The 12,082-nt window shown below is 41.9% G+C and overlaps 1 protein-coding gene across 1 annotated transcript; it reads left to right on the top strand.

The window, feature by feature from the left end:
* The first annotated feature begins 5,676 nt into the window (after window positions 1-5,676).
* LOC122551691 (C-X-C chemokine receptor type 4) lies at window positions 5,677-8,907 on the top strand. The gene is made up of 2 exons (XM_043694023.2): window positions 5,677-5,807; window positions 7,411-8,907. Exons 1-2 carry the CDS (start codon window positions 5,778-5,780, stop codon window positions 8,479-8,481), a joined length of 1,101 nt encoding a protein of 366 aa, XP_043549958.2. The 5' UTR covers window positions 5,677-5,777; the 3' UTR covers window positions 8,482-8,907.
* Window positions 8,908-12,082: the final 3,175 nt, after the last annotated feature.

Here is a 12,082-nt window from a genome sequence, read left to right as displayed (position 1 = left end):
TCAGTTAATCTAAACACATTTAATGTGGCCCAAATTGCTTATAGAGTCATAGAGTTATAGAGATGTACAGCATGGAAACAGATCCTTCGGTCCAACCCGTCCATGCCGACCAGATATCCGCCCAATCTAGTCGCACCTGCCAGCACCCAGCCCATGTCCCTCCAAACCCTTCCTATCATATACCCATCCAAGTGCCTTTTAAATGTTGCAATTGTACCAGCCTCCACCACTTCCTCCGACAGCTCATTCCATACATGTACCCACTATCTGTGTGAAAAAGTTGCTCCATAGGTTTCTTTTATATCTTTCCCCTCACACCCTAAACCTATGCCCTCTAGTTCTGGACTCCCCAACTCCAGGGAAAAGACTTTGCCTATTTACCCTATCCATGCCCCTCATAATTTTTTAAACCTCTATAAGGTCACCCCTCAGCCTCCCTCACTCCAGGAAAAGCAGCCCTAGTCTATTCAGCCTCTCCCTATAGCTCAAATCCTCCAACCCTGGCAACATTCTTGTAAATCGTTTCTGAACCCTTTCAAGTTTCACAACATCTTTCCGATAGGAAGGAGACCAGAATTGCACGCAATATTCCAATAGAGGCCTAACCGATGTCCTGTCCAGCCACAACATGACCTCCCAACTCCTGTACTCAATATTCTGACCAATAAAGGAAAGCATACCAAATGCCTTCTTCACTATCCTATCTACCTGCGACTCCACTTTCAAGGAGCTACGAACCTGCACTCCAAGGTCTCTTTGTTCAGCAAAACTCCCTAGGACCTTACCATTAAGTGTATAAGTCCTGCTAAGATTTGCTTTCCCAAAATGCAGCACCTCGCATTTAACTGAATTAAACTCCATCTGCCACTTCTCAGCCCATTGGCCCATCTGGTCCAGATCCTGTTGTAATCTGAGGTAAGCCTCTTCGCTATCCACTACACCTCCAATTTTGGTGTCATCTGCAAACTTACTAACCGTACCTCTTATGCTCGCATCCAAATCATTTATGTAAATGACAAAAAGTAGAGGACCCAACACAGATCCTTGTGGCACTCCACTGGTTACAGGCCTCCAGTCTGAAAAACAACCCTCCACCACTACCTTTGAGCCAGTTCTGTATCCAAATGGCTAGTTCTCCCCGTATTCTGTGAGATCTAACTTTGCTAATCAGTCTCCCATGGGAAACCTTGTCAAACGCCTTACTGAAGTCCATATTTAGCACATCTACCACTCTGCCCTCATCAATCCTCTTAGTTACTTCTTCAAAATACTCAATCAAGTTTGTGAGACATGATTTCCCACCCACAAAACCATGTTGACTGTCCCTAATCAGTCCTTGCCTTTCCAAATACATGTACATCCTGTCCTTCAGGATTCCCTCCAACAACTTGCCCACCACCAATGTCTGGCTCACTGGTCTATCGTTTCCTGGCTTGTCCTTACCACCCTTCTTAAACAGTGGCACCACGTTAGCCAATCTCCAGTCTTCTGGCACCTCACCTGTGACTATCGATGATACAAATATCTCAGCAAGAGGCCCAGCATTCACTTCTCTTGCTTCCCACAGAGTTCTAGAGTACACCTGATCAGGTCCTGGGGATTTATCCACCTTTACCCATTTCAAGACATCCAGCATTTCCTCCTCTGTAATATGGACATTTTGCAAAATGTCACCATCTATTTCCCTACCTTCTATATCTTCCATATCCTTTTCCACAGTAAATACTGATGCAAATTACTCATTTAGTATCTCCCCATTTTCTGCGGCTCCACACAAAGGCTGCCTTGCTGATCTTGGAGGGGCCCTATTCTCTCCCTAGTTACTCTTTTGTCCTTAATGTATTTGTAAAAACTCTTTGGATTCTCCTTAATTGGCAGATCTGGGATCCTGAAAGTATTCTGGGCCGTATTCCCTTAGCTGGTATTGTGCTGTCTCCACCCCTAGGAATTTTGGGTTTGATATGTACAGCATCTATAAGGGTGTAGAAATTTAGCTGCATCAATAATATATCTTCAATTGGGACTGCAATTGCAATCCTATTTCTTATATAAAACTTTTTTTCATATTCAAATGCTTATTGCATCATTATGTTAAAACCTCTACCTCAGTAATTACATGTTTTTTACTGATCTAGATTTCAAATAATCTTCTGTGTAAAATATATTTTCTAACTTCACATTTTGTTTGTGTTGTTTCTGAATGTGATATTATGTCCCTGAGTTTGATAATGACATAATGTAAAAAGGCCCCAATGTTGTGATCCTGTAAAGGGCAAACCAGAATATTGCATCTGAAAGAGGAAAGAAAGCTTCTCGTGTCATGTCATGAGTCATGCTTTAAGGTTAGAGATGTTCTGGAAAGATTCTTTTTCAACCTTTCAGAGTCAGATGTCCTGCAATGTCATTGATTTCTTTCTTTTTAACTTTTTTCAAAACTGTATTAACTTTGGGTGTTTAATAATTTAGAGGAACTTTATAAATGCAAGCCATTGTTGTTGTACAGCATTGGCTGAGGCCTGCACCTTCTGTTGAATAAAGCAACACCTTTAAGTGTAAAGGTAGGAAAATGTAAATTTACGTTAATTTCTAAAAGGGTTCAACAAGTTTTTGTTTAATTCTCCATATTGCTGTTCTATCTTCTGTAAAGTTTTTTTATAATTGAAACATGTTAAAATAATTAATGCAACACTACCTTTAAAATTTCAACATAAATGTTTGATTCATCACAATCATCATTTTGAATCATTACAACATATATACATGATATGAAGTGAAAACTCTTTACAATCCATTTCAGACAGCTTTTGCTTAAGGACTCGTTTCTCCTCCTACAGGTTAGTTGGAGTAACAGACTAAATGTGCTTGCCATTATCGGATCAAAACATCTGCTTGGCATCTAAACAGACATAACCACAAATAATTGAAGCTGGTCAAATAAGTCAGTGATATCACAGGAGACCTAATCATATTATACAGGAAATTATCAACATAACATATGACTACACAGTTGGAAAAATTGATGAATATAATTCATAGATGACAACAATAAAGACCATAGGCAGCAGCATTGAAAGAACAGAGCAAGAATTATACCATTGAATAGGATTAGTGGCTTCTTAGTATTCAACAAAATTCAAAGTTCCAAGAATTATTAATGTGTTGTCATAAATTATGCTTTAAGAATGCAAAGCAATAGAAGTAACATTCATTAAAATTTATACTAAAAGATTTTAAAAATATATCTATGAATAAACAATACCAATGATAAGTATCAAAGTTGAAAAGATACAGCCAAAGAAATTGAAAGCAGTACCAGTGAATTAAATTCAGAGTACAGGGCAAAAGTGAGGACTGCAGATGCTGGAAACCAGAGTTTAGATCAGAGTGATGCTGGAAAAGCACAGCAGTCTGGCAGCATCCGAGGGGCTGGAAAATCGTGTTTCGGGCAAAAATCAGATGCTGCCTGACCTGCTGTGCTTTTCCAGCACCACTCTGATCTAAGTCCAGAGTACACCTAGAAAACACCGGAAAACTCTAAAATTGTTTACAAGAATTTATGGAAGAGGCCAGAGACAGCAAATGCATTACAGCTAATTACTTGGAATGAATGCACTGTCGGAAGATCCTTTTGTGTTGTATAGTAACATGGTGACCTTCTGTAGTAAAAATAGAGCAAAAATCCATCTCACTGACCAACTTATTTCCCAACAGTACCTTGAAGCAATTTCCAATGAATAAGCTATGAATTGAAAGCACACACTCATTTCAATTGAATTGTTTTCTATAATAAAGGCATTAAAAATGATAAAAGTACTTGCAATAACTAACCAGAGCAATGTTCAACTTAATATCTTGAAGGAATACAAAGCCTAACTGGAGAAATTAAAACATTATGAGCTGGATATTCCTGTCAAAGGTTAAATAATATGATGTGTTAATTACTCAATCAAACACCCTGGCAGAATTAACTATTATATCCATGTTGTCTCTTTTTATTCAGGTTTCAATTGCTGTTGGATGTGTTTAAAACATCAAACTTCAAAAGGAAACTTTTTTTATGTTTTGTTTTGATTTTCTCTCTCAATTAACCTCTTTATTGGTCCAATCACTTTCCCCCCTCTTCATTCCTCTTTTTGTACCTGGTTTGTGTTGAACTCACAACTCTACGCTTCCTTGCAACGATTGCATTTGTGATTTCACAATCCCACAACCTGATTGGACAGGACACAAAATGTGGTTCCTCTTGTGCTGCAATTACATTGCAATTTTAGCAACTTAGTGCAGCCCTGAAAAGAAATGTGGAAATTTCAACATGAGAGGCAAAGTCAACTGGCATAGTTAGACCACCTGGCTGCAGCAAAATTTGTCTGGATTTTGTTGGCTCTTGGGATGTAGAATGGCATCATGGTTGACACAGGCCTGATGGTTTGAAGGGCTTGTTCCTATGCTGTACTCTTTTATGTTCAATGTAAGTGTTGCCAGCGTAGCCACATTTATGGCCCATTCTTAGTTATGTTGAGAACATGTTGGGGCCATCTTGAGGTTACTGATGTGCTTCAAGTATCTTAAAGCCAAAAACCACATTAGCCAATAGAAAAACGAAAGATAAAATTACAAAATAAAAATGCAAAAGCAAAGTATAAGAAGGATTAAGTGATGGACAAATGGTTCATGCAGACAAGATTTCCCCATTTTCTCTTTCCAGAGACGATGTTCAGTGGCTCAGACAGCTGCCCCATGAAGAGCATGAGTTGAGCCAGATATACAATCAATTGTTCAGAGAAAGTTCACGAGAATGATCGATGGTAGGGAGAAATTGTCTAATAAGCAAAGATTAAACAGGTTGTGGCTTTATTCACTGGAGTTTAGAACAATGAGAGATAATTGCATTGAAGCCTATGGATTCTTAAGGGGTGTGATGGGGCAAATGCTTAGAGGATGTTTCCCCTCATGGAAAAGTCAATACCAGAGGGCACTGTCCCAGAATAAAAGGGAAGTGCAATTTAAGACTAAGATGAGGAGGAATTTCTCATTTCAAAGGGTTTGGGGGTGTTTGGGTATCCTTGCCACAGAGAGAGATGTGGCAGTAGAGTCCTTGTGTACATTTATTTAATACTGAGATAGATTCTTGATTAGTGGGGAACTCCTTGCCACAGAGAAATGTGGAGGTAGAGCCTTTGTACATATTTAAGACCGAGATAGATTCTTGATCAGTGGGGAATTCCTTGCCACAGCGAGATGTGGGGTCAGAAGCCTTTGTGCACTTAAGGCTAAGGTAGATTGATTATTGATCAGTCGGGAAATCGAGGATTACTGGGGGGGTGGTGAGATGTGTGGGGTCAACCACGATGCAATTAAATGGAGGAGCAGGCACCAGGGACTGAACAATGTACTCCTGTTCCTGTTCCTGACGGTCTTATTGTCTAATTGTCAATTTAACAAATGCAAATGTTCATTAAATTCAATGAGTACTATCACCTAATGTATATTTTCTATAACCAATGCTATACAATGGCAGTTGCTTCCAATGTTCCCGCAGCAGTTAAGCAGCGGTTATAAATGCCCCTTGTTCATTGGGTTTGTTTTTGAATTTATTATTCAAACTAGTTTACTTCGGTGGAGCTGAGAAATTACGTTCTCGCTGTGCGCATGCGCGGTCCGAAGTGGGAATTTGACTTAAGTTTGAACATTTCAGACAATATCTTCATACTTCGAGAACTCTGCAAGAACTGAACTTCCGCCAATCTAACGGTCAGGGCTTTTGGGAATCGTACAGAATGGGTGAAGATTCAGAGTACGATGAACTGGTAAGAGAAGGTTTAATCAATATCCAAGTGTCATTTTAAATATTTTTATATCTGTAAATAACTGTACATTGTGAAAACGATATTTAAAATAATATGCCCTTAAAAATATAATGTTTTATTTGTAAAACATAATTTTCAATGTTGCAAATGCATTTATGTATAGCTTGTAAATGAGGTTATATTAATAAACTGTCCAAGGTAAGAATTTAACTACAGCAGTTCTATGCAAAGCAGGGATGATCAGTCATTTTAGCACGTTAGATATTGAAGATGTTACTGAAATGTCAGTAGGCGTTTTATGTTTTTTTTTAATGCTTCCAATTCGAAATTAACCTCTACAGATTATTTAGTGAAACCGATTGCAGGCGAAAGAGGTTTGAAAAGGCATTTTACATTGTTGATCTGATTCTTTGATTTCGTGTATCTGGTTAGGGGTTTTTATTTTACCGCGTCTTGTATTCCGATTTGCTATTTGAAACCAGCGCGGTTAAGGCTCTTTAGCTTTCGAGCTAAGAAATCACATGAGGTAGAAAGTTTAAAATAATGGCGTTCAACCACATTTTTTCAAAGTTATAAAGGCAAGTTTCATTGATGCCAATGAATAATAGGTTCGCATTCATCTCTTCCAGAGGAAGCTGCAGGTGGATATCTGGTCCTGCAGGTATATTTAACCCCGGGACAGATAGATTTTGTACAGTGTTGAAAGAGGTCACGAACGCTCCAACTGTCGTGCATGGGGGACAGTTAACCCAGCACTGACAATCAAATTTCCCCAAACTCCTGCTGGATTTTACTTATGACTCAGTGAAACTTTATGGCGGGGGGATGAAATGCCAGTGAGCCACCTGAATCAAACAAAAACGCTCAAGTGCTTTCTAAGCAGTGAAGTAGCAGTGTAGGGTAGCAAGGAGCAGAATGGCATCGTGCTAAACACTGATTGTATGGAATTACTACAAGGACGAGTCCCACATGAGAGTGAGCCTCTCAGTCCCGCGTTGCAAACAGTGATCTTCACTGCGACTTCCCTTATTTAAAAAAAAATCCCCGCTGCTCCATTAAGAAGTGAAAGGCGCTTGCTTCAGTTCGAGGAGACACTGCAAACTCGGAAACCCAGTCCGCCCCCTCGCTGACTTTTCAACTGCGATTTAGGACTCACGGGGGCGGGCTGAGCTGGGGTTCGAGACCCGGTCTCTCTCCTTCACACGCGGATTGCCGAGAGTGGTGCTGGAAATCTGCATCAAAAAAACAGACGGTCGTGAAGAAACTCCGCGGATCTGGCAGAATGGGACTGGAAACGTTAACTCTTGTCTCTCTGTCCGGATGCTGTCAGACCTGCTGCGCTTCTCCAGCAATTTAGAGTTTACCTTTAACAGTCGTAACTCATTCCTGCAACAATAACCTTAACCGTTAACAAGTTCAACAGTTGTTGTGACTGTTACAAATTCTAACCCAAACAACCCAAAAGTCTGTTTCGTGTTGGAGCTTTAGGGTGTGGGTGGTAACCGCATGGCTCTGGGTGGGAATGGAGAGCCAGGGTTTGAAATGTATCGATTAAACTAACGGTTTTGGTGTTTGTTAATAAAGCTTCTTGTTTATTTTACAGTATTATCGCCTAGCTTATGATGCCAGTTATCCCAATGACACTGACGTGTACAATTACACATACCCAGAGGGTGCCTTATGCGATGGAGAAAGCGTCTACTTTAAAAGTATCTTCTTGCCGTGCGTTTATTCGCTGGTATTTGTTCTGGGCGTGGTGGGCAATGGCCTGGTGGTGGTCATCATGGGTTACCATGGAAGAGTGCGCACCATGACGGACAAATACAGGCTGCACTTGTCGGTGGCGGATTTGCTCTTTGTCTTGACCCTCCCGTTCTGGTCTATCGATGCGAGTCACAACTGGTACTTTGGAGACGCGATGTGCAAAATCGTGCACATCATCTACACCGTCAATTTGTACAGCAGCGTGTTGATTCTCGCCTTCATCAGCTTGGACCGCTACTATGCGGTCGTGCACGCAACCAACAGCACGGGACCGCGGAAACTGCTGGCTGATCGGTTAGTGTATGTGGGAGTCTGGTTACCTGCAATGCTGCTCACCGTGCCCGACATGGTGTTTTCTAACACCAGAAATCTCGCCGAGCGGGTGGTGTGTGAGCGCATTTACCCCGAAGACACGTACCAGTTCTGGATGGTGACTTTCCGAATCCAAGGCATCGCGGTGGGCTTTGTCCTGCCCGCTCTGGTCATCCTCATCTGTTACTGTATCATCATCTCCCGGCTGTCCCGTTCCACCGGCTTGCAGAAGCGCAAAGCCCTGAAAATCACCATCATCCTGATCGTCACCTTCTTCTGCTGCTGGCTGCCCTATTACATCGTCATCTCCATTGACACGGTGATGCTCATGAAAGGCAGCGCCTATTCCTGCGACCTTGAGCAGATTGTGATCACCTCGATGGGCATCACTGAAGCCATTGCCTTCTTCCACTGTTGCCTCAATCCCATTCTGTACGCTTTTGTTGGGGTTAACTTCAAAACTTACACTCGAAGAGTTTTCAGCCACTCTGACACCAGATGCTCCTCTCTTAAGAAACTCAAAAGCAAAGACAGGCGAGGAGCCCATCCGTCAGTTTCTACCGAGTCTGAGTCTTCCAGTCTTCAGTCAACTTGCTAACTTGTTCCCCACTCTACTTTTGTATAAAATCTGCATTAATACATATCAATGTTTTCACTACTGCGTCGAATTCTAAATGTTGTTTAATGTTGCGTTTGCTATTTATATAATGAGTTATTTATGTCTCCAAATCCTTGTCACCTTATAAATACTATTGTGTATTCGATTTTGTAAATGGTTGTAAAGCTCAGAGAAAACAGTGGCAGGGAAATGCATGTAACTGGGCTTCATTTAGTTTTTGAGAGGACATTCCTTTGTCATTTGCAATGATGTAAATAAAGTATGTGTTTGAAGAATAAATAATATTTACTTCGCATAAGTATACCATTATAACTGGCTTTTGCTTGTATCAGTTTCCTAGAAACAAATTTACGAACTTGTCTTGCTATAGATTATGTAAATAAATGCATTATTTCTCATATGAAATGTTATAGCGTTTTTATTTCCATCATGTCATATGGTTATGTCTATACACACACACCAATATCATAATATCTACTTTTAGTTTACTGTAACAAGACCCACAAAGGACTGAAGGGAGATGCAGCCTTTCATTTGTGGTTATTAGAGGTTCTATTATGGAGGGAAATGCTTCATTGACCATCATCTGGTACAGGTAAGTATTGATAGGCTGGTCCAGAAAGCATGAAAGTATTGCCAATTCCATATCTGTGTACTTAGATTTACTCGTTCTTCGATGTTTAAAGTGCGACTCTCACAAGGGTGCAAGGAATGTCATGTTAGCCTTTGAAAGAAAAACAACGGGGAATTCTCCAGAGTCCTAGTTAATGTTTACTCCTCAAACAGCATCATGAAAACAACAGTTTAGATTAGGTTACCTACAGTGTGGAAGCAGACCCTTCAGCCCAACCAGTTCACACTGACTCTCCGAAGAGTAACCCACCCAGACCCATTTCTCTCTGACTAATGCACCTAACACTATGGGCAGTTTAGCATAGCCAACTCACCTGACCTGCACATCTTTGTGACTGTGGGAAGGAACCCACGCAAACACGGGGAGAATGTGCAAACTCCACACAGACAGTTGCCCAAGGCTGGAATCAAACCTGGGACCCTGGTGCTGTGTGGCAGCAGTGCTAACCACTGAGCCACCATGTTTGATCTGGTCATTGTTATATTACTTCAATTTGGCAATGGGTTTTCCATCTAAAAAAAAGTAGTTCATTAGTTGTAAAGTGATTAGATTAGATTACCTACAGTGTGGAAACAGGCCTTTCGACCCAACAAGTCCACACCGACCCTCCGAAGAGCAACGCACCCAGACCCATTCCCCTACATTTACTCCTGACTAACGTACCTCACACTATGGGCAATTTAGTATGGCCAATTCACCTAACCTGCACATCTTTGGATTGTGGGAGGAAACCGGAGGACCCTGAGGAAACCCACGCAGACACGAGGAGAATGTGCAAACTCTACACAGACAGTTGCCCGAGGCAGGAATTGAACCTGGGTCCCTGGCGGTGTGAGGCAGCCATGCTAACCACTGAACCACCATGCTGTGCTTTGGAAGTCCTGAGGTCATGAAAGGCCAAAATGTAAACCTTTATTTTCTTTCTCTAAATTTCATTCAATACAGAGTCAAAGTTGATTCCCAAATGTAAATAGTCAATAAAGGACAACATTCTTCAGAAGGAGGTTTTTAAGTGAGGCTGCAGAAAGGCAGTTCGAGGGGGATCTGCCTTTGGAGGTAGTATGGGCTGAAGTCAGAAATAGGAAAGGTGCTGTCACCTTGTTGGGTGTTTACTATAGGCCCCCCAATAGCAGCAGAGATGTGGAGAAACAGATTGGGAAACAGATTTTGGAAAGGTGCAGAAGCCACAGGGTCGTAGTCATGGGCGATTTCAACTTCCCAAATATTGATTGGAAGCTCTTTAGATCAAGTAGATTGGATGGGGCGGTGTTTGCGCAGTGTGTCCAGGAAGCTTTTCTAACTCAGTATGTAGATTGTCCGACCAGAGGGGAGGCCATATTGCATTTGGTACTTGGTAATGAACCGGGACAAGTGATGGGCTTGTTAGTGGGTGAACATTTTGGTGATGGTGACCACAATTCTGTGACTTTCACCTTGGTTATGGAGAGAGATAGGTGCGTGCAACAGGGTAGGTTTTACAATTGGGGGAAGGGTAATTACGATGCTGTAAGACAGGATCTAAGGAGCATAAGTTGGGAGCATAGGCTGTCAGGGAAGGATGTCGTGGAAATGTGGAACTTTTTCAAGGAACAGATACGACGTGTCCTTGAAACATATGTACCTGTCAGGCAGGAAAGAAATGGTCGTGTGAGGGAACCTTGGTTGACGAGGGAGGTTGAATGTCTTGTAAAGAGGAAGAAGGAGGCTTACATAAGATTAAGGAAACAGGGTTCAGACAGAGCAGTGGAGGGATACAGGATAGCCAGAAGGGACCTGAAGAAAGGGATTAGGAGAGCTAAGAGAGGGCATGAAAAATCTTTGGCGGATAGGATCAAGGATAACCCAAAGGCATTTTATGCGTATGTGAGAAACACGAGAATGACGAGAACGAGGGTAGGTCCGATCAAGGACAGTAGTGGGAGACTGTGTATTGAGTCAGAAGAGATAGGAGAGGTCTTGAATGAGTACTTTTCTTCAGTATTTATGAACGAGAGGAACCGTATTGTTGAAGAGGAGAGTGTGAAATGGACTGGTAAGCTAGAGGAGATACTTGTTGGGAAGGAAGATGTGTTGGACATTTTGAACAACTTGAGGATAGACAAGTCCCCCAGGCTGACGGGATATATCCTAAGATTATGTGGGAAGCAAGAGAGGAAATTGCAGTACCTTTGGCAATGATCTTTTCGTCTTCACTGTCAACGGGGGTGGTACCAGGGGACTGGAGAGTGGCAAATGTTGTGCCCCTGTTCAAAAAAGGGAATAGGGATAACCCCGGGAATTACAGGCCAGTTAGTCTTACTTCAGTGGTAGGCAAAGTAATGGACAGGGTACTGAGGGATAGGATTTATGAGTATCTGGAAAGACACAGCTTGATTAGGGACAGCCAGCACGGATTTGTGAAGGGTAGGTCTTGCCTTACAAGTCTTATTGAATTCTTTGAGGAGGTGACCAAGCATATGGATGAGGGTAGAGCAGTGGATGTAGTATACATGGATTTTAGTAAGGCATTTGATAAGGTTCCCCATGGTAGGCTTATGCGGAAAGTCAGGAGGCAAGGGATAGAGGGAAATTTGGCCAATTGGATAGAAAACTGGCTAACTGGTCGAAGTCAGAGAGTGGTGGTAGATGGTAAATATTCAGCCTGGAGCCCAGTTACAAGTGGAGTTCTGCAGGGATCAGTTCTGGCTCCTCTGCTGTTTGTAATTTTTATTAATGACTTGGATGAGGGAGTCGAAGGGTGGGTCAGTAAATTTGCAGATGATACGAAGATTGGTGGAGTTGTGAATAGTGAGGAGGGCTGTTGTCGGCTGCAAAGGGACTTAGATATGATGCAGAGCTGGGCTGAGGAGTGGCAGATGGAGTTCAATCCTGCCAAGTGTGAGGTTGTCCATTTTGGAAAGACAAATAAGAATGCGGAATACAGGGTTAATGGTAGGGTTCTTAGTG

Source organism: Chiloscyllium plagiosum, unplaced genomic scaffold (genome assembly GCF_037043375.1).
Source record: "Chiloscyllium plagiosum isolate Xiang-an unplaced genomic scaffold, Cpla_swu_hap1 HiC_scaffold_7, whole genome shotgun sequence".
Classification (NCBI taxonomy): Eukaryota; Metazoa; Chordata; class Chondrichthyes; order Orectolobiformes; family Hemiscylliidae; genus Chiloscyllium; species Chiloscyllium plagiosum.
The sequence above is the reverse complement of the archived record's forward strand: the minus strand, read 5'-3'. Positions and strand labels throughout refer to the sequence as shown.

Excerpts from the sequence above, each read along its gene's own strand:
- LOC122551691 (XM_043694023.2), top strand. The coding sequence starts at position 5,778 with ATGGGTGAAGATTCAGAGTACGATGAACTG. Across the intron at positions 5,808-7,410 it reads ATTCAGAGTACGATGAACTG|TATTATCGCCTAGCTTATGA; the intron begins GTAAGAGAAGGT and ends TTTATTTTACAG.